At 45.5% G+C, this 22,774-nt stretch overlaps 1 protein-coding gene across 4 annotated transcripts in view; it reads left to right on the top strand.

Moving 5' to 3' along the window:
• SFXN5 (sideroflexin 5) overlaps positions 1–22,774 on the top strand; it is a 107,246-nt gene that overhangs the window by 33,226 nt on the left and 51,246 nt on the right. For all 4 annotated transcript variants that reach the window (XM_075148341.1, XM_075148339.1, XM_075148340.1 and 1 more), the window contains 6 exons: positions 6,457–6,483; positions 7,820–7,874; positions 9,815–9,840; positions 14,051–14,104; positions 16,735–16,791; positions 17,654–17,719. In XM_075148341.1, coding sequence (XP_075004442.1) covers positions 6,457–6,483; positions 7,820–7,874; positions 9,815–9,840; positions 14,051–14,104; positions 16,735–16,791; positions 17,654–17,719 — 285 coding nt within the window. The remainder of the gene's footprint in view (positions 1–6,456; positions 6,484–7,819; positions 7,875–9,814; positions 9,841–14,050; positions 14,105–16,734; positions 16,792–17,653; positions 17,720–22,774) is intronic.

The following is a 22,774-nucleotide window of genomic DNA, read 5'->3' as shown; positions in this document are numbered from 1 at the left end:
CGCTTGCCTTGCCGTGGTGCAGGCAGGTATCTCAGCCGATGCTCTTCAGCACGTGCATTTGTTCGAAGGCTTTATGGTTCTGCAGACGGGCAGCAGCTCGTGGCGCTGTGACTCAGCGATGCTTAGGACGGGGAAGGAGTTTTCCATTGGCATTCAAGAGCAGTGGCTTCTGGTGCCTCTTTTGCTGACTTATTTCAGTGCCAGGTGCAGGGCAGAAAATGTACAGATACCCTTTGTGATTTATCCCATGCGTTGGGTCATTTGAACTTTATCTCCTTAGAGCTAAAATCTTTTTAATGTGAAGATTATTAGGAGCAGGGTTGTAAAAGGTCCATTGGTGAGATTTCCTACTGAGGAGCAAGTGTAGACAGTGGTTTATCTTACCTTGTTTTCTGTGTTTATTAATAAAACCAGACATCAGATTCCATATATATTAGCAGGTAGGGTTAGGCACATCAGCCAGGTTAACAGACATTCAGGTGACACTAAATGTGGAACCAAAAGGTCTGGGATTCCTCCATTGTAAATCTATAAATCTTGCTGAAAGCATTCAGCCCTTACTGAGTGCTTTGGCTGGAGCTTGTAGTGTGCATTTGTCTCTATGTTAAATATCACTTTTCAAGAAGTGGGATTTTGGGACTAAAGCTGGAGAGAAGTGGGAGAAAGCCACGCAAAGCATGAGTGATCGCACTCCTGGGGGAGAACGTACGGATGGAGAGCAAAGCAGAACGCGTTGTAGCTCTGTCGGGCTGCACCAAACTGCCTTGAGTTTGGCACGAGTTTTAGTGAAATACTAAAAATAGGTGGATACTTATTTGTTTTCATGTTACCTGCTGAGAGGTTCTGGGGATGCTGCCTGGCATAGACTGACCACCATAAATGCCTTTAATAACTAGGAATGCAGTAGGGAAAAATGTGGTGCTGTAAGAGAGGATGATGTGTTGGAGAGTGCAATGCCGTGGGCACTTGGGAGATCTTCATCCATAACCGTGTAAACTTAAAAACAATAAAAAATCTCAGAAGCATAGTGAAATAAAATAATGAAATAATATCAGTGAGGAGCACCTGTTGTCTGGGATGGACCTCCTATTTCAGCAAGTGGGGCTTCAGTGGTGAGGCCATGGATGAATGTTCTTCTCTAGCTGCATTTGCTGGAGTCTCTACCTTCTTCCCAAAAGGGCTGTGAAGAGCAGTTTCAAATTGAAATGTCCCATGGTACTGCTGGCAAAAGGGATCATGAGAGTTTTCCAGTATGTTTAACCTTATAATGAAGATTAATATGAGCTAACCCTGCTGACGGGGTGTGGTGGAGCTGCTGGTGAGTGCTTCTGATTCAAGCTGGCGGCCCTGGGGAGGGACCAGATCTGCTCAGCTAGATTTGTGGGAGATGTTTGGAAAAGGTGTAGTGCTTAAGTCTGGGATTCCTGAATGTTCTAACATAAAATCTTCAACTTTCATCAAATTCCCATTGGAATCCAAAGAAACCGTATCTTTGCAAGCCATGCTGAAGTTGGTACGAGCTGCAGGTTTGGGATGTTTTTACATCTTGAGCCAAACCTAATTTGAGCCAGAACTAATCATGTAGGTCCCATCTTAAAGTCAACGGAGAGAAGCAAGCACTGCTGGAGAGCAGGTTGTCCAGCCTGTACTGGTCTTCTAGCTGTGATGAGTCGAACTGCCTGTTTTCTGCCCACTGACATAAAGGAAATCCAGAGAATTTGCCCCGGTAGGTATTTATTATGTTGTAGACATCTGTTAGAGGGGATGAGTCCCACCTCCGGTGTTTTACCCTGGCCGTTTGACTACCAGTTAAGGGATCTAGAATGAAGTTAAAACTTGTTCAGAGTCATCACTATCACTTGACACTAATGCGATGCCAGATCCCTGTTGCCGGTCTGCAGTGTTCCTCAGTGAATTTGCCAAGCACAGTTAAGTTATGCCTTTTGAGCAAGGTTTTCTTGTTTCTTTTTTTTTTTTCTTTTTTTCCTCTGGTTTCGTATCATTTAAACAATTGGGATTATTGGAAAGCACATCTGGTTTTGGAAGCCGTCCCTCCGAATGGCCACGCACATGAAAGCAGCTTGCTCTTCTTCTTCAGAACGAGCTTTGCTGCATCACACGTTCTGCTCCCAACACCCAATATTTGGAATTCAGTGTGGGATAGATAATCCGAGCTTTGCTTTAATAAACCTTACAACTCCTGGAGTGTGAAACTACTGGCAATTTCTGATGGGGTGCAAACTCCAGGCTGTTACCTTATTAAAATGAAGATTTCCTGGGTGCAGGTGGGGTCTCGTGAAAGGGTGAGAACCTCACTGATGGAGCGGGAAGGGGATGAGCAGATTTTGAGATGGAACCCTGTCTCCACTTGACTGGACAGATGAAATAAATTAACTAAAAATACTCATTCTTCTGAGGATTTCCTCTTCGACCTTGTCTTTACTAGGGAAATTTTGCAAACTGTTGTGAGTGATGATGGTGCAAAGTCTAACACAGGTAGACCACTTAGTCTTTGCAGAACTTAAACTGCTGTGTTTTCTCTTACACATAGGGCTCATCTACCATGTGATCCCTCATTAGATCTTTGAAAATAACTGTGCCTTGTCATTATGCATATTTAACGTGCGGTTAATCAGTAAGAGCTTTTCTCTGTAGATTTATTCCTGACGTGCCGTATCCAGAGCACGCACCCATGGATTTAAGATCATTTCAATGTCTACTACTATATTATGCACGGGACTCGGATCCTGTTGGTGCCTACAATCGAGGGAGGGAGGCGTTAGAGCATTTATTACAGATTCCTGACATCAAATCTGCCTTTGTGTCTCCATTGACTGTGGGGAGGTGGTTGCTGGCAACGCAAGGGAGTAGGCGGTGTGAATCTGTCAGTGCTCTCCTGACCATAGACACCCGAGGCCAGCTTCAGCGATGTAGTAGGTGGTCTGGATAGAGCCAACTGCACTCGCGTAGGGTGGAGTTGGCCGCTTCTTTTAGCAGCGTTAGAGCCGGCTGTAAACAAGGGTGAACAATTTGTAAACATGGTTTTCTAATCTAGGTTAAACTTTGTGCAGAGGGGGGGGGAAAAAAAATCCCATCTTTGAGTCCAGGACCATGAAATCTTACTGTATTTAATAGGAGGGAAGTTAATCTCTTAAGAAAAACTGGTACCCTTTGTACTGTTTTTATAGTGGCGGGTGTTAGCTAATAGATTTGGGCTGGGTATATTCTTTAAATAAATACTTTTTTTGAAAGCTATCTCTAAGCTGCGATTCTGCTGTTAAATAAGGGATGCTAATGAATGTCCTGTCAACTGAAGATCATATCTATTCCCCAAGAGTTATTCCAGTCTCTGGCTCCTTACTGCAGCTTTGGTTCTCTTTAGGTCGTGGCAGTCTTTGATGCCCTTCCTTAAACGTCGTAAGCACGTAATGTTTCCATATAACTGAGTTCAGTTCCTGAGTTCAGGGGTTTGAAGCTATCTGCTGTAGGTGGTGAGCAAAGTGGTGAGTATCTCTTCCTCGAAAAATTGTAGAAAAAACAGAATCCTGGGAAGGATGGATGGAAATCTCATCCGTGACTCTAGTGTCCTGAAATGCTGGTGCTGGGAGCACTTGCGAACGGTCCTGGAGCCGATTCCTCCATGACCATGAAGGACATCTCCATGAAGCAGAGCCTGATCTGTCCTGGTGGAAGGTTGCAATGGCCACAGGCTGGAGAAGCTTGTCCATCGCTGCCTGCTTAGGTTGCTGGGCGGATAGTGGAATATGTTAACAGTGCTCCAACACTCCTGCCCCCTCGCCCTTTGGACTTCTTTGGTGTAAATCCATGTATGAGCAGGTTTGGTTCTTGCACCCAAATTTGAACGGTGACAAAACCCCTATGTAGCTTTGAGCCAGTAATATACTGCAAAGCTGATGTAAAGGGAGATCATCTGTTACAGGAGACCCACCCAGTATAGGCTGACTATATTTAGAGATCGTGGACCTAAATCTAACATAAATTGAGCACGAATCTGGAGTCGTTCCACGTGCTCCAGGGGAGATGCTTTGGATTCACGCTCGTGTAAATGAGATAAAAATCTGGCTGCTTCTTGAAGATGGCCGGAGAGAGCGTGAATGAAATCCCCAGCAAAAATAGAGACTTGCTCTCAGAAACGAGCCCCCCAGCTGGCAAGACTCGTCAGAGTACTGGAGCTATTGAAAAATGCTGCAGACAGAAAATGAATTAGAGGATAAAAAAGTGAAAATGAGCTGGCAGAATCTTTAGGTGACTCATCAGGTGCATCTTGTAAAGTCTCTTTCTGAGAAGTAATGAAATCGCATGTTCTAACAATATTTGCACTGCAGCAGGAAAATGCATAAATATTGGGATCAATTAATGAAATTAGATAATATGACCAAAAAAGCCATAGCGCTGGCTCAGAAACCATCCCTCTTCCTTTTTGCTAGTCTCGGTGCTTGCAGTTGGAGAGGAAAATCCCGTGGTTTCGTTTCACCGCTAAGGTACGTGAGACCTGGGCAGCCACAGGGTTACTGGGACGCTTTGGGTAGTCACCTGCAGCTCGAGGACTTCCACTTTCAGTCCATGGAAGTTCTCGAGCTGGTGGGCAGGAAAGTTCTGGTAGCTGTCTGGGCATGCAGCCTCCCACCCTTTGGATTTTAGGGTTGGTGAGGGTAGACACATCTTGTCTCTGCCAGCCACAAAGATTGTCTCTTCGTGTCCCTCAACCTCCGTTTTTCAACTGTAAAATGGGGCATAATGATTTTCCTTAAAAAGGGAAGTTTTCCTCGGGAAAGAGCCCTGAGGACAGCCTGTGACATCTAGATATCCCAGTAACTCATCGCACGCAGTGGAGTTCATCACAGAGCTTCAATTCTGGAGTGAGAGCTAAATTTGGAGTGAAATGCTGGGGTTGCTAGTATCAGTGGGTCAATTTATGCTATTTATAATAGAGTAATTACCTTATTCCAACAGTATTTTAATGGATTTATATTTGGGCAAGGCACTAAACCTCAGATGAAGAAGAATGGCAGAATGGGGCTTAATTTATACCGTAATAACAATAAAATCTTAAGCATGAATGCCTGTATTGCCGAATACGCGCTCGGGTAGGTATTTTGGTGGGTAATCGTGAGCTCTCCAAGCAAAAAGAGCTGTTGCTGTCTTTGGATTTATCAACAGCAAGAGCGGAACTCATCAGGTTAGCCTACCCTTGGTTTGGCACTGGTACAACTGTTGTTGGAATAATTTGTCTGGTTTCTGGCGTCCTCGATTCAAGAGGATGTTGACAAATTGGAAAGATGTAAAAAAGCCACGAGGGTGGTTAAAAGATTGGCAAACGCGCCTTGCCAACGAAACAGCCAGTCTCCTGGCTCGGATGAATTTTATATTTTTTTTTTTATCTTTAAGCGAAGGTTAAAGGGTGGCTTTAGCAGCTCCAGGTACCTGCGTGAAGAACAAAAATAGACAGCGCTGGAGGCTGTCAGACAGAGGTGTAACACAAGCCGGTGCCTGGAAGTTGAAGCCAGACTTGAGCTGAACAAAACAGTTCTTAATAGTAAAAGCAATTAATCTGTTGTGATATTTTACAGGAGTCCTGGTTTTTCATCCTTCTCTAGAATTATATACATCAAAATGGGGAATTTTTTTTTTTTTTTAATTATAATTTGCATTTAGGTGTAATTCATGGCGGAAAGCCCTCTGGCTTTATAAAGCAGGGGGCAAACTATGGGTTTATGTATATGCCAGAGCATCTTTTGATGTTGTGCACCTACTCATTAGCTCTACCTGCACCTCACGTATGATGTTTCTTCCTCCGTGCTCATAGATCTCCGCTGTCTGAGCCAGATTTGAGGTGTTTTGATGCTGCTGAATTACAGTCAGTAAATAACAGTAGGCGCTCGTGAGAGTTTTAAATGAGATTTTTCCTCTTCACAAGCATTTTTTCGGTGCGTTTCCCTTGTGAAAAATGAAAACTAGCGGTGGTTTATTCTGAATCCAGGTTTTATTTGAAGAGATACTTCTTGCATTTCCCTGCGGGGCTTGCTCCACCTTTGTTCCCCAGCAAGCCTCGATTTCCGCAGGAAGCTCGTCCAAGGAGAGGCTGTGCTAAATTTACCTTCAGATCTACGTGCGGCAGAGTTACCGAGATAATTCTCGACTCGTAAAGCTTATAGCAGAGCGTGAAGTCTGGCTGTCGTTATTCTTTCTTACCATTCAACATAAGAAAGAATATCTTCTCTGCCTTGCTGGTCTTACTGGCCACACAGATTTGAAGGAGCTCGGTGTGTGTAAGGGATCTTTAAATACATCCTGGCAGGATGCAGAAAATGAGTCTGTTTTACAGCAGTCCCTCCGTTCGTTTACTACAGCAGCTAAAAGATGAATATTTGGGGTTTGGTATAAAACTACACTGCCCGTGTTTTTTAAATGCAATGTTCTCTTTTATTTTTCTAGCTGTGGGGAGCTCAAAAAATAAAGCAGGTAATATGCTTTTTTTTATATTTCATGACTGTTTTCAACTATTGCTGCTTTTTTTCCATTTTGCTAACCGATGCTGTCCTCTCCTCCATTATTGGCTTTGCCAGTTGCTGTTTTGTCTTGCCACAGAAATGTAAATGCAGAGAGCACTGTTGCCACCAAAGAGTCTGATTTTTTTTTTTTTGTATTTATATATTTTGATGTCTTCATTTTCTCTTTCCTGTCTAGTCAAGAGATTTCTTGTCTCCAGTCTTTTGAAAATAGTTTGACAGTTCTTTGGTAAGGCTTGTAACTGTGTCGTACCTTCCTCCTGTGCAGTCCCAGATCTCTTGGGGATTGATTTTTCATCCCCAGCCAGTTAATGCCGGTGCAACCTCCTGGGCTCATTGTAAAATTTGGTAAAAATGGGCCAAGTGAGCTCTGTTGTCTGTTTATCGGTAAAACCGATTTAGGATTTCTGGGGAGGTTGGGCTGTCCGCAGCCACCAGCGTTGGCTGAGAAGCCGCGGATACACGTAAAGGTTGAATTATCTGGCAAATCCAAATCCCGTGGCACGTGAGGGGATTTTATTTGGGTGACCCTTATGGTGACAACCGGAGCGGGCCGTGTCTGCACGTTTTTACCCCAACCCGGCCGGATCCTGAAGCAGCATTTCAGGTTTCCTACGACGTGCCGTGCGGGCTCATGCATACCTGCAGATGGGGAAGATGTTCCTCGGTCTGAATCCGTCCGCCGTGGCTGAGCCACACGAGTCCTTACAGGGGCTCTCCCGCGACCCTTCCCCTTCACGAGCAGCATAAAGTGATTTACACCCTCGTTCCCTCCCGAGCAGGGAGTCCTGCCCTCCCCGCCCCTCTGCCACAGCGAGGGCTTTTCCTTTCTTCCCCAGGGCAGAGTTTCAGCCAGGACATTAAGCTGCACCTCGGTGGAGATGCTGAAAACATCGGGGACAGAAAATAGGTTTCCCTTTTCCCCTCCTAAATCTGCATGTCCCCCCCCGGGTTAAGGTACAGCGGCGGGTGGCCTTTGGGGACATTACAGTACCAAGAAAGAGCCACTTTCTATATTTCAGGTTAAATTATTTACTTGTAAATTATTAACTTACGCTAAATTATTTAAGGAGAGGGGAAAGCAGCGGTAGGAGGAGGTTTTGTGGCAGCTGCCGAACAATAACTGCCTTTGGTCGGAGCTGCAAAAGCAAGGAGGGTGCCGAGACGCACGAAGTCCCCCGGTGCTCTGGGGTTGAAGGTGCTATTTGTAGAGGCTGAGCGCTGGCTTCGCTGCGCCTTGCCAACTGTTGCTGTGCCTTCACCGTGTCTGTTTGCTGACTGTTTTACAGGCCATCATCCACCCCGATACAAACGAGACCATCTTCATGCCTTTCCGAATGTCAGGTATAGTATGTCCCGATCAGACAATCATTAATTTTACTGGGAATTTGTACAAACTTTTTTTTTTTTCCCTTCCTGTTTTTGAGTTACATCTTGTCAACATTGAGACCAAGATCAGAAAGGAATTCAAATGCCTAAATCCCTTTGCAATCAGGGAGAATTAGGATCCTAAAGCCTACGTGAGATCTAGTGCTTAATATTCTCCTTTCCTTCAGATATTTTAACGTGGACTCAAGCTAATGTCTTTTCTGGCATTTTTGAGGTATCCATCACTGTAATGGGCATTTGAATTTTGTAGTAAACAGCAAAGCTTGATGCCCAACAAGCAGCTTAGGGCTTTACTCTCCAGAAGAGAATAGGATGAGCCCTGTTTTTCCATTTGCAGTGGTACCTAATAGCCATGGCATTGGGAGCCCAGGAAGGATCAGCTTGTCCGTGGCCTAATCAGGCTGCTTAATTATTAAATTGTCACCTCTTCCTTCCCATTTTGGGGTGTCCCTCTGCCATGCACGGGTCCACAGCTACCTCTGTGGTGGGTTGAATAGCTCTCTTGAGGATGCAAGTGCAGCCTTGGTCCTTTCCCAAAGGACCTATTTAAATAAATAGGACCTTTTCCGTATTTTTTGGGGGAACATCTTCACCTGGATACTGGGCACAGGGGAAAATTAACAGGGTTGGTGGGTTTTGTTCTCCAGTTCTTTGAAGAAGAATGATGTTGAGAGTGAAGTGGAGGGGAAAAAAGCCGGGATCCCCTGCTTTGCTGCCTTGTTCTGTATTTTTTTTTTTCTTTACTTTTTCTTCCTCTCAGGTCTTTGCCCTTTCTGACTGTAAATTGGATCCGTGAGGCTTAATTCAGTAATATTGGTAAAATGCTCTAAGACCTTCTAGTGGAAGTCATAGAGATGAATTATAATTAGCACAAAAATTGGCAGACTTAGCAGGGGAAAAATGTGAAGCATTTGATTTTTGTGGTGCTCAATAAGATTTGGGGTAAAAGCTTATCTCTAATATAGAGCGCTTTAACTTACACCTGTGATTAAAATAATCCCTCTCTCCTCCGAGATGCAAATATACTTTCTTCAGCTTATACCCTGTTCCTTTTTCTACTGACGTAGAAATAAATGAGCTCTCCTGGTATAAAATCCCTAGCGGAGAGGTTGATAAAGCAGATGGTGAAAAAGAGAGGTCCCACCTATGGTGGCATGGTCCTGCTCGTTAACTGGCATGGGCTCTGCAGCTTGTTAGATGGCTTCATGAGCGTCTTCAGCATGCTATCGTGGTGGGACCAGGCTCAACAAGAGGGGAGGGGGCACAGAAAGCTGGAGAGTTTTCTCCTGGGTTAGTGAGGGTAGGTTGTGGGAGGGTCTGATGAGCAACAGAGCTGGCACGAGGGAGGGAACAGATTGCGTGACTGAGCTTGGGAAGGGGGGCAGGATCTCCCCCTTTCTGTGGCAGCAAGCCACTAGGTCAGCTCAGTTAGCATCATCCAGCTCCTCCTGGTCCGGACCGAACAGCTCCTGGTCTGAGCTGTCATCCCTTCGCTTCCGCTGATTTGAGTTTTTGCTGGCTGCCTAGCCCAGCTCAACAACATGATGCCCTCTGAAGTAATACCACTTACTGGCACAGACTGGATTTACTGGAGTAAACTTTAGGGTCTAGATGTTGTAAGTTTTAGGGAAACTCTTAGACCGCAACCCAAGAAAAGCAAACAGAGGATGGGAAGGAGATTGGGCAAAAATCAGGAGGCGTCTCTAGTTGATGCTTGGTGCATCAGGTGTAGGTCCACAGATGTCCCCGTGGTGGTACGGAGCTGGTGGAAGTGCGTGCAGCCCGTCATGCCTGGCGTGGCTTCTACCCTAAACTGGTAGATGTCTTAGATGTGATCTTTTTCCATCCCAAAACTGCATATTAAAATGCATGCATCTCTTCTTTTTTTTTAATAGGTTACATTCCCTTTGGAACACCCATCGTAAGTATTTTAACATCTCTCCCCGCTTTGTTTGCGAGTACCAAGAAATGCATTTTTTAGCACTCGCAGACGGTTCTCCAAATTCCACCTTACCTCCTCGCGACACGTTCACACAGGGTTCCCACCTTTTCCATCGCACGTTAGCAAGGGCTTCGCCCTGTAAAACCTGCCCTGTGGACGTTGTGCTTGAGCTTATTTATCTATTTGAGTCGTTCGCCCAGCCCCCTGCAACGTCTTCAGCTTTATCTTTCCCTTCTGGAAAGGGAAGACCAAGATGAGCTCATTGCCTGCAAAATGCAACTTCTGCAACTCTCGGATTTCATCTTTGGACACTTTTTTTTTCCATTTGCATGTTTTACAAGTCGCTTCCTGAACGTGACGAGCTACAGCACGGCGAGGCCGGTGTCGTGCGCTCTCGTCTTGATTAATTAAAACGGCGAGTGCTTTCTGTGGGGTTATTGCTAAGGGCGTTTTTAGTTTGTACTTGTTATTGTGAAATTTGTAAGCATTTGGGTGCTCTCGATAGCGAAAGCCAGAAGGGAGATAATTCTGCCTGTCTTCCTAATGTTGAAAACTCATCTCGTCTTCAGGAACAGGAAAAATTAATTAACCCCATTTTATGGATGGGGAAACTGAGGCACACAGTTTTGCCCCAGATCACCCAAAGTTGATGCCAGAACGTAGTTGCTCCTCCTAGCCACCAGCTCTTGGCTCAGCTTGTTAGATCATGCATATTAAAATGGTTGAAGGAGCAAAATTTGCTAAATTTAATCTTCCTAAACCTGGTGGACTGTGGAATAGTACTTGCTTAAAGGTAACAATCCTTTCCCAAACAGCGATAGCGGGGTTGCTAGCACCTGAAAGCAGAAATCATCGCGGCTGTTACTATTTGTTGTCGTGCATAAGGGTCTGGTGGTAACTTTGTATGGGGCATTTTAAAAGAAAAGGTTAAACAAAAATGAGTTAACGATCAAATTGACAATGAAATCGGCCCAAATCCAGAGCTGTCAGAGGAGCCGAGAGCTGTCAGATGAGCCCAATTTCACTAGCTGTAAAGGATAAACTGGAACCTCTTGTCATTTAAAAAAAAAAAAAAAACCCAAACGTTTCAAATGTTAAAATTAAAATGTAACATTTATGCCAATCGATCTGTGAAATTTAGTGACAAAATTGGCAGCCTGCTCTAGCATAAAAACAGTTTGAGTCTTGCATTTCACATAGGGGGATGGGATTTCCTCAAGAGAGACTTAATGTGCCTGCGGTGGGCTCTGGCTGAGCGAGCGTGGCTGTCCTCGCCCGCAAAGCCGTGCCGGCGTGCCATTGCACCCGCGCTAATTGTCCCGGTATTCGGGGGTCAATTAAACAACCCGCATAGATTCTGGCAGAAACGTGATCAGATTATGAATTAACAGGTTTACTGCCTATCAGTCAATACATGATGCTACCTATATACATGTTGGGTTTTTTTTTCCGCCTATAGCTAATGCAAAATAATTCAGTACGGTTTAGCTCATTGTGAAAGAGATTAAGGTCTTGCTGAAAATAATCGTTTCTTTTCTGGCCGAAGCAGCTACTCCCTTGATACAACCAAATCCTGCGGCTGTTTATTCTTTCCCCAAGTTGCAATTGTTTGCTTTTCTTTTTAGCCTCCGTCCTTTCCGAGCTCAGGTTTATGGTTCGACCCCAGAATCGGTTGCAGTGGCAGAGTGAGAACAGGATGGAGTATATGTAAGTGTAGGGAGAGTTTGGGTTTGCCCACCTAGATTTCAGTCCAGGAGGGAGCAATTCCAGCCGCTCGCATTATCTCCCTTTGCTGTAGGGGTGAGATGTGCCAGGCGGCTGCTGGGCTGTAGCCTTTTACCCTGGGTTTGTGTTTCACCCCAGGGATGAAAGGCTCCAAGGAAGAAGATTTGTCTGCATTTAGGAAATTCAGCCCAAGACTCGGGCAGTGAGGATGGAGCTGAAGCCGTGCTGCTGTTCCCAGCTGCCACCTACAGCTTATTTTCCTGAGCCATTTAAAAATGGGGGGGGGGGTCTTGTTGAGTTTTGAAGAGTGTAGAGAAGACCCGTGTGTTGCAAATGACTCTTTCTGACACACAAGGCAGGACTTGGGGCTTGCAAGAGGAGAGCTCGTAATGCGAACGCACCGCAGGGCTGCTCAGAGCCGACAGATGTCGGAGCGGCAGCTTTAGCCTTGGCTTTGGGGCCACGGAGGGCCGTTCACACCTGATAGGCAATTAAATTTTGTAGCTGGTACTTTTCTAGTGTTTAGAAGCTTTTTTTATTTTGTTTTCCTTTTTAGTTATTTTTTCCCCTGACAGTAATTAAAAGTGAAACTGTACATTTCTTGACAGACTCTTGCACATATGGAGAGTTTGCATTTAAACGTGCCTCTTTCAGTCATACAGATTTTGGGTGCTCTTTTTTATTTATTTATTTTCCTCTTTTATTTTTCACGGCGCTCAGCTTCAGCTGATAATGTAAGTAGCTGCCTGCAGACTTCCCTCTCCTCCGGAGCCTCATTAGCCCGCTGGCTTCAGGGGCGTAAGTCAGTCCTGGGTTGAGGGGGTTCATCGCCTGTTGAATTCGTTTGGCTAAGACCGGCAACGGAGTAATTAATGACAAGATCCGCATATTGAATGGAAGCGGTAAATTAGTATAAATTGCACAGATTGGCACTCGGCCAACGTACAAAGTAGCTGTAACTTCACGAAAGGCTGTAGGAGGAAAAGCTGGAGGAGGAGGAGGAGAAAGAAATGAAAAATAAATGAAATCAGGCCTCCCAACCCTATTACCCTTTTGTTTGTTGTTATTTCTCTCTTACGTCCTTAAGCGTAGAGTTGCCTCCTCTTCAACTGATGCCGCTGCAGATGTGCGGAGATGGCTTTAGCTTAGCCCTCCGTGCAGCAGGCTCTCCGTGCTCTGACAGGGAAGTTTTCTTTCTTCTCAGCTTCTGTAGGGATAAACTTAAAGAAAATGGTGCAGAAGACGGTCTGAGCGTGGGAGTGAACTCACAGCCTTCTTGCCCAGATGCCTCGAAGACGTTTCAGTTCACACGAGTGTCCTGAAAATAAATGTATTTGGAATTAAAAGTTGTTCAGTCTTTATACTCTTAAGAAAGATGCAAGTGTGATTTTGCAACAAGAAGCCCATCTTCTTCAGAAACTATCAGACATTTAAGGTGCAGGATGAGAGAAAAGGGCAATGACGTTAGGAAGTATGTCATCTTACCTGTTTCTTACCCAAGAACTCATCCTCCTGCCGTGTTTGTTGGGTTTATTGTTGAGAGTCCCCTTGCTTTGCATCCCTTTCCTCTTCTTCAACTTCTTATGCTTTAAGAGGAAAGATGGCCATGAAACAAGGTAGGAAGGAGTCTGGCTGCGTTTTCTGTAAGAGATGGAGCCTTTAAAGAATTGCAGAGGGTGTGCCTGTGAGGTGTATTGAGACGTCCCAAGGATGCTCTCAGGGCTGTATAGGCAACGTACGCGTGTGTGGCCTTGGGTGCTGCGGTGGGTGACCTTGCAAAGCCTGTGGCATCTCGCTTTCACGCAGCAGCAGGCAGCACCTGGCCAGATGTGCTGGGACAGGCTGCCCTAAGCCTCTGGGAGACGGCGATCATCAACCTGAGCTCGTAACCCAAGCAGGAGTTTTCGCAGCTCCAGATATGACACATCAACAATTCCCTTCTCTTAAAACAAAATTCAGGCTCCTAAACAGGAGCACATGTGCTTCCAGGTGGCACTCCTGTCTTCAGATGTTCAAATCGGATTTCTTTCTTGTGCTTGAAACAGCGGATGTGCCAAAGGAAAATAAGAAAACCCCTCTTCACTGCCAGTAGTAACAACTTTGAACTCTTGCATTCATGCAACGTTTCTGTATTTCTCTAGAAATACCTGGATTAAAGAATTAATTATATTTTAATGAACTAATCTTTGGACAGTATCTGCTGCCAGGCTTTTTTCAAGGTGTGTTGCAAGCAATAATAAAAGATGTAAAGCTTTCACGGGCAGCTACGTTACCCAGTTTCACCACTGGAAAATTGAGAGACAATAGGCTGAAGGGAAGTTCAGTAACTATAACGAAATAAAGCCATAAATGAAGGTAATTTATTCAAGTCATTAGAAAGAAGCTTGCTGTTTGCGTGCCTAGAAGAGCACTGAGAGCAAACCAACGATGCATTTGCTAATGAGAAAAATCTCTTCTCTTGCAGGTTGTTGGTCTCCTCTTGCCCAACCAGACGCTGGCATCCACTGTTTTTTGGCAGGTAACACTCGTCTGCCACCGTGCACTGAACGGGTGGAGAACGTGACGGAAGGGAAAGCGGCCGTTGACTTGTGTCTAGAGGACAAACTGATGCACGTGGCTTTTCTGCACTGGCAGTGCTTTAGTTCATGGGGAGATGATGTGGCTGGATATAATCAGGGAAAGGTTTGGTAGGTCTGGAACGGGCTGTAAACAAACTATTGGGTCGGCTTTCCAGCACCCAGCAATTTATGCCATTGCAAGGGAGATGCAAAATAGCCTGGGATCTCAAAATCAGCTTTTTGGACCCATTTTGTACAGGTGTAAATGATTGCATAGTGTGTACTTCCATGAAAATGTAGGCCCTTTATCTGCTGTTTTGAAGACACCCTGTCAAGTAGTTGGGATCTTCCTTGGTGAATTCCCGTTGGAAGTGCAACGTGAGTGCAGGGCTGGGGGCCGCGGGAGGCTCCGTGCCAAGGAATTTTGCGAATAGCTGTGCGTTGCAAAGGCAAAAACCTCTGTGTTCAGTGCGCTGCAGGGGGGTTGGGGAAAAAAAGTGTCTGTGTAGGGAGGCGTTGGTGTTATTTCCCATTAAAATTCTGGGAATTAAGAGTAAGGGGAGGAAGCGTGCACGTGAATGAGTTTTATCCATAGTAAACACCCCACTTAAGTATAATTTCAGCACTAACTGAAATGCAAAAACAAGTTACTTTCAGACTTATTTTTAGTTGCAAATGTCTTTTTATTGTCTGCAGTGTAAGTGATGATAGAGAATTATGCGGTTAAGAAATATCAAAGCAGAATGGGATCTGCCTAGTGTGTTAGAAAGACTGCAGAATTGAGAATATATTGGTACGTGCCAGTACCTTGTGGTTTGGTGTATCTAGCTGTAAGTTGTGCCATGTGGCTTTACCTGCTGGGAGTGGGATGGTGGCTGGAGACATCTAGACTCATTCATATTTTTGAAGGCAACTTGCCTCACCTGTTTTTAGACCTCTACGGTGGAAAGAGTTGGCTTTCGGAGAAGTTACTCTTGCGTGAGTGAGGAGCGAGCCGGCCCAGATAGCTGGCTTGGGCTGGGTGCCTTGTAAATGGCTTACATGAGGAGCTCCTATTCCCACCATCATGGCGTAGCTGGGAGAAACTTTTGGCTTTAAAAGGATGGAATAATCCTTTTAAAACTAGAAAGAATATTTCAAACGCAGAACCAAAACGAGCCCACTCAAGGATGAGGTCATAGTAGGCAAGTCCGGCAGTCGTAGCCTGTCTGAGCCACTGCCGCCTGACGAGTGGCTCTCAAACTCTTCCCTCCACCATTATGGGCATGTGGGTCACCCCTTTCTGGAAAATGCAAGTAGGAGGAATAGCAACCTAGAGAGGCATCACCCAAAAAGCCCAGGAGGGTGTCCTGGGAAGACGATGGAGTCAAGAAACGGGTAGTGGGGATGTCTTCAACCTAGAGACAGCTTAAACTCTAGCTTAAGGACAATATCTGAGCAGTATGTCTACATCTCTCTGAAAAGGAGATTTATCTGGGTAAATAGCATAGGATTTAGGGACGACGCATATTACTGCATTAACAAACACTGGGTCCTATAGGAGCAGGCTTGTACAGTGAAGCAGTTGTTGCTGATGCCCAAAATGTACATGTCTCAGGTTAGCACTAGCCTGGTCCTGTGGACCTGCTAATGTAGATATGAGCTGTGGGGGTTAAAAAAAAAAAACGCATCTGGAAAACTGAGGCAGATTTCCAGCATATATTGGCAAGCTGACTTTGTAATTTTTTTTTAAATTATTATTTAAAGAAAACAAAAAAGCAAGGTTTGCTTGGTTCAAAGTTCCAGGCTAGAGAGCTGGTCAGCAGGAAAAGCGTGCTCTTGGGCCATGAACTCGGCAATGACTGGGCTGATCCCTGTGTTTTAGTGCCTCATTTCACTCTCTCTCCTCACCCTCACTTCATTCCTCCTCCTCCATCTTAGTTCTGGCCACAGCTGGAGAGGACTCCAGTTCTGACACGCTCTGAACTGGGAACATGGTGTTTTGGGGATGAAAACTGTAATTTTCTTTACATTGCCAGCAGTTGCTGTGAGCAAAACCCCTTCAGGAGTGTGGTGCTACTCATCCCCAGCGGCTGCCACGCTGCTTTGGTGACAAATCCTGCTCCAAAAAGTTGTGGACAGAAATACCGGTTTAGTGGCATCCGTATCCTTAAGATGGTACATCTGCTCATCTCCTGTTCCTCAGCTGAAGCCTCCTATGACCCTCTGAGAACCATGGAGCTTAGTAAGTGACTGAGGAAATGGCCGCTGGGCTTACTGCTATGTCTTAAGAGCAGTATGGATGTGGTGCTGATGAAAATAAAGACCAATAGCACCGAGGTGTCGTGTGGAGGTGGATTGGGCCAGGAGAAGAGTTGCACGTCAAGCGTACAGGGAAGCAGAGCTGCCCTCTGGGTGCCTTGGGACTTCTGTCCCCCACTTTGAAGGGCATTAAATCAGACGTAGGACACGCATGAGCCTTTGAAAAGAGGTGCCAAGTTGTGAGCAGGTCCAAAGGGAGATGAGTTTTCCCGCAGCACTCCCACGTTTATAGATTTTTTAATTTTTGTGAAGTTATGTTTATGCCTGTCTCTTTTTGTTTTCTCTTTAGTGGTTGAATCAGAGCCACAATGCCTGCGTCAACTATGCAAACCGCAACGCGACAAAGGTGAGGAGACCCAACATATGCGGCGCGTGCAGCACGTTAGGTCTGTTTTGACACGGAAACATAAGTCTTGTCTCTTCGCTGTTAATAGAAACTCCGGAGTCGGCACTGTGATGAATTTATAGATTGGCCATTCTCCTGTGTAGACTAACATTTTAAACCTCAGCTGTAAATGGCATGAGGATCTTGAAATCACTCGAGGCACATAAGTAACGCTCAATGCCTTTGAGCTGAACCGGTATATAGTTCTAACTGGTATGAAATGGTTTAATTTGATATGTAAATGAGCACAAAGCAAAATGGTATCTGGGATTTTGGGTAGCAGAACGTGGCTCCATGATCACGCTGCCGTCTCCCGAGGACTTTATATGTGCTACCAGCAGTGGTGCTGGGAAGTGGTGGGGCTGTTCCTGCTCTCTTCCATCGCTTCAGCCTTCATTCATCCCATGTCGGGATGTGGAAAGCTCGAGACGGGAAGCTGAGTTGGAAACCAACCAGCTCACTGAGATAACATTTCAAAGACAAATATTTAATGTGGAGAGTTTGGGGTTCATCACTAGTGTATAAGAATGCTAATTTTGTACCATTTGCTGAATTTCATTCACATACTTCCTTTAAGCTGCTACTATTATAATTTTAATGCCAATTAATTTTCCATTCCCTTTAACCTTGTTCATTGGGCCACAATTTTCCTTGCTTTTGCCGCTGCTAGATGACAGACCATGTGTCACAGAACAATATGACAAAATTAAACCTGTCTCTGGTTTAAAACAAATAAAACGAAAACAAAACAAACAAAGCTTGGTTACATTTTAATAACCAGAAGTTTGTTTATTGAAAATATGTTTTGTTTTTCTCTCCAAAGCCTTCTCCGACATCCAAGTTCATCCAGGGCTACTTGGGAGCTGTCATAAGTGCTGTCTCAATAGCAGTGGGTAACGCTTTATATCTATATATTTCATTACTAAGTAACTGCTCCCTTACAGTAGTACTGCAGTGCTTTTGAGATGTTTGTTTGAATTGCCAGGCATGTTTATCTTTTAATTGACAGAATTCAGTCTACACAACCAGAAAATAATTTAACCGTGAGGTGTCTCTGTCCATGCATGCCCAAACTTTTCAACAGAAGGAGACTTCTACCGCTGACGGCTTCCAGCACGTCCTGCACCGTGCGCTGCCTGGGTCTCTGCACCGTGCTTTGCTGCTGGGTGAACTCAGATTATCCCCACGTGCATTAGCTCGTGGTGAATTAGCCTAGTCCAAGTTAAAAGAGTGACTTTGAGGCTGCAGAGTGATAGTGTGAGAGCTGCCATGCTGAACAGAGGCAGGCTTTCGGAGATACTCTCCTGGTGGGTCAGCACCTTGAATTGAGAGAACCACAGTGCTCGAAATGACATCTTTCACCTGGAAACGATGTTCAACTCCGAAGTATCTGAAGTAATCTGTAAGAGAGGAGCTTTTAACATGGGTGGTCTTGTAGTGCAGTCGTCAGGCTTTTAATACCCAGATTCCCCAGAAGCACAAGTTGACATCTTTAGCAGGGGCAGCTAATTCCCAAGGAAGCAGGTACATTTTTCAGGAGCAACTTATGGAAGTTATTTCTTATGTTGGGTTTTCAAATAAGCCTCTGAAATGTATAGTTGTACCTTTTCTGCTGGGACATTAAAGATCCTACAGCAGCTTGTATTTTTTTCCTCTGGCCAAGCCTTTTTTCCGTTTTCTCAAGCCACAGACATCCTTTTCCAGGCATTTTTTCTGCAAACAGACTGTGCCATGGGAGGAGGTCAGCCCTCAGCCTGCTCGCCACACCATTTGTACCCAGGTTCCCCAATTCACCTTTGGAGAAAAAGCTGCATGGGCTTGTTTAGATTTCTTTACAAGGTAAAATGTTTGTCTAGAGCAGGCTGCGGATTGTTAGGAGAACTGTGGAGGCAGGAGCTCCTGGCAGAGCTCAGTGAGCAGTTTGGCACATCATGTCCACAGTGGACAGCAGCAAGTCTGCACAAAGCGTATCTCTGTGTTCTCCTGCAGCTGCCAGACAGCTTTGCGCCGGTGGTAGCAAAGGGCATAGAATTGGTGAAGTGCCTTGCAGTTTTGAGTGGAAACTCTCCATTTTATTGGCTATGCTTCTGCTTGATAGTTTTCCATATTGCTGGCTCGGCTTGCCCGCTGGTTGCCGTACTGCTCCTCTGCGTCACCTGTATTAGCCCTTGACTGCAGAATTAACCCAGACTGTGCACAGACCAGCCTTGCATTGGAGTGAGCTCCCACGCTTCATAACCCCATGAAGATGTGTCCCCACCAGCTCCACGCTTTTGCAGCTGAAGTACAATCTGAGTCCCCATCCCACCAACCTCAACACTTGGGTTAGCAGCCGTTCTCTGTCCGCTGTTTCCCAGTGTAACATGGAAGAGCTGGACTGTCCTCCTCGGTCCTTACTTCAGAATTTTTTCCACCTTGTGAATTAGTAAAGCAAAGGTCTCCAGCTTGATGTGCTGCTGCCGCTCACAACCTGTCTTCCAACCTCCAGCACAGCTGCAGCAGAGGGATGATGACTGGTTCCACGTTGTTGGCATTAATGCTCCTCTCCATTTTGGCAACAGGGGCAGATAGAGGGCAGGAGACACGGAGAAGTGATGTTGGCAGACTTTTGTCACCCTGAGAAGCTGACAGGCTTTGGTAAGGAAACCACTTGGGCGGCGAGCGGAGATGTCCATGTTGGGACACCTGATGTAGGTCTTTAAAATCTCTGGTTTCTCCTAGGCTGACTGCAAAGGAGCTGAAGCAGAAGGATAGGTTCAGAGTGCAGAAGTGACCATCAGTGGTGCTGTGAGAAACATTCTTTTTCTGAAGCAGTGTGAAAAACTACGCCAAGACTTGTAGATCAAAGAAATTACAGCAAACCAGCAGTGGCCTGCTGTTACTGCAGGGTGGCTGTCACCGCTGGTGACACGTGGGTGGCTCATCAGTCTGCTGATGGTAGATCAGCTCTTCGTCCCGTGGTGGTTTGCACCTCCAATTGTACCGTTTGCTCCCTGGTGGTGAAGGAGCTGGTGGTCTGTACAGAGCAACAAGCTTTGAATAAATGCAGAAACTGAAATGATGCTGGGATTTATCTGTCCACGTAACTTGTAGGTGCATCTCCAGCAGCAGCCCCAGTGCCTGGTTATCTTGCACACCTCGGCTGGCCATTTTTAAAAGCCAGGGGACAGGGACAGTTTTAAAAGCACCACGAGGAAAGAGGATGCCGCGGTATTCTGTAGATACAGCATTTCAAGCTTGTGCAAGAGGAAATCTTCCTTCAGTGGTGCAGATGCCGAGAGGGTGTTGCTGCTTTCTTGTGTAAGTGCCACGATGGCCCCACCAGACTGGGCTTCCACTGGGGTGCTCTTAGCGTGTGCGAAGAGTACCGTGAGCTCTGTAATAGCAGTGGGTTTGTAGCTCTGGTGCTCTGAGAGTCAGAATATTGTTACGGGGAGGCAGGAGCTTTGCTCAGATCCATCGATGTAGTTTGGGGAGCAAGGAAAGGCGGCAGCCTTCATGGATGCTTTCTCCTTCCTGATGTTGGAAGGAGGTCCGCTTCCATAGTGGAGCATGCTATGGCACGTAGGGTGTGCGAAAATGAGAGGAAGTCGCTGTGCACCGATGTCCCCGTGTAGACGAGCCGTTGGGGACACTACCGATGTGTGTGTTACCGCAGAATAGCTTGTGTCCTGATGATCCTTAGCACCGCTTATTGCGTGCTCAATTCCCGATGCAGAGCAGCTCAGGGAAAATCCTGCAGAGCAGGGAGTGATTTTTATATTGTAAATATCTGGATTAATAACCAGCATCTCCTCAAGCTTTTTGTTTTTTTTTTTTTTTTTTAAATGATGATGGCAAATAATATAGAAATAGCCCTGAGGTTTATTACGATGGATTGTAAGGCCTCAGCCCTCATTAACTGATCTCTGCTGTCAGTTAGCAACAAATCACCTCCCAGTGTGAGCCTATTAGGACCAGATGACCTGAAAACAAGTGCCACTGCCTCCAGTGGTCTGCTGAGACCCGGTATTAATTAAAGCGAGCCCCTTCCATGTTTGCAGTTGGCAAGCGACGCGGGGAGAAGGCTCACGAAATGACAGATCAGTTGACTTGTGATTGTGCTTCCCATCGTCTTCACCCTCCGTGTCTTTATCTAACGAGAGGGACAAAAAAAATTGCTTTCTCACGCATACAGAAGAGCAGATTTTGGCTTTACGCTTCTTGCAATTAAACTAGAAGTCTTAGCAAATCTTTGCAAATAACCTGATTCTTTTCCCATTTTAGAGAGAGAGGAATTGCTGTCAGAGAGAGGCAACGCTTCTCCCTTAGGTCCAGTGCTACATCTGGGACTCCTGATTTGCAGCCCTTCAGGATGAGTTTTTTGAGGAATCAATATTCTTTTTTTCAATATTTTTCAGTATTTCGATATTTTTTCCCCCAAATTCCTTTTTTTTTCCACCTACTCCCAGCTCAACACAATTCACAGCATAGCTTCAGGCAAGGAAAGCTATGCCAGGTCCAGAATTTTATGTCTTCTCCCATGCAGTACTCGGGTGAAGCCATCACTTGAAGTAAGGCTAGCAAAGACATCAGAAGGGATAATTTTAAGACTGAGTGCGAGAAAAAAGGTGAAAAGGCTGAGATAACAGATCTCTTCCATCTCTAACTTCTTACGTGACACTTCTGCACCGTCTCTGCCACCGGGCACGTGCCAAGACCTGGGCTACCCGCTCCGCACGAGCGGGCGACGTCTCTGAGCTTCGCTTGCGGCAGACAATATGTTTAGAGGAGTCTGATTACCGTTAAGTAACCTAGATTTCTGTTTCTCCTTCTGTGATTGTAGTTTATTTTTATCGCATTCTCCATACACCAGCCTCCTTCCTGCCTTTTCTTTTGATTGCTCTCGTTTTACTGCTTTTCCGAACACTGAGCAGTAATTGTTTTGGGGTTTTTTTTTAAACAATTGAGCGGATTCCTGTGATTAGGCCTTATTTTCTGATATCTGGCTGCTGTTCATGATGGTGGTGCACGAAGCGCAATTAATACCAGCTGGTTTTCCTAAGCAAGGCAAACAAAGGCAGAGAGTAGTAAAAAGACTTGAGAAAGACCAAGCATATTTTAAATGGTTTTTTTTTGTCCCCACAAATATTCTAGTGCCAAGAACTATACTGATAGCTTGGAGGGCTTGTAATTATACAGAAACCCTTTCAGCAGACACACACACACACACGCATGCTCTTGCTCTCTGCTAATTTTGTCACGCTTTTAAAAGGTTAAAAAAGCTATGTAATCAAAACCAATTTTATTGTTAATAACTGTTTTATATGTATTTTATAAGTAGGTTTCTTAGTTTCAGATCCAAACTCGATTTTACTGTATTGCTGATCCCTTTTGCATCTGATTCAGCTCTTCAGTACTATGGCCTTAGACTGTAACTTTGGTTTGAGGTCAGAAGTGATTCTTGCGGCTGCAATTAAATACCTGCAAATTAAACCAGATGCAGGCAAGGGCTGTGAGCAGACGCTCTCTGGTTTCTGGGTTGTCACTGGTGCTGAGACCAGCAGACTGGAGACCGGTGGTGTTAGCCCAGGGGTTGTCTCACCTGGAGCCCGTGGTGGGGCGTCGTTGGGTTTCTCCATACGTCCTCCTTGAAGCATTTCACAGCAGTCGTGTTATTGCCGTTGGTTTCCGTAGTCTGGGTCAGAGCTTTATACATCAGGTTTTTAATTTCCACGATCATGGCTTCATGTTCTGTCAAGACCGGCTCCAAATCTTGCTCCTTGTGACACTGAAGACCCCGTGCAGACTCTCCAAGGGGTTTCTCTCTTCTGCCAGTATATTTGGCCAGGTATCTGATGTCTCCCAGTAAGCAGTGTATTGTCGCTCAGCTTGGTGCCCAGGTCATTAGCTCGTTGTCCATCTGTTGTCCACTCCGTGTACCCCGGAGGTGCCACGTACATCG

Source organism: Calonectris borealis, chromosome 4, assembly GCF_964195595.1.
Source record: "Calonectris borealis chromosome 4, bCalBor7.hap1.2, whole genome shotgun sequence".
In the NCBI taxonomy this organism is placed as follows: domain Eukaryota; kingdom Metazoa; phylum Chordata; class Aves; order Procellariiformes; family Procellariidae; genus Calonectris; species Calonectris borealis.
This window is presented reverse-complemented; position numbering and strand designations above follow the sequence as displayed.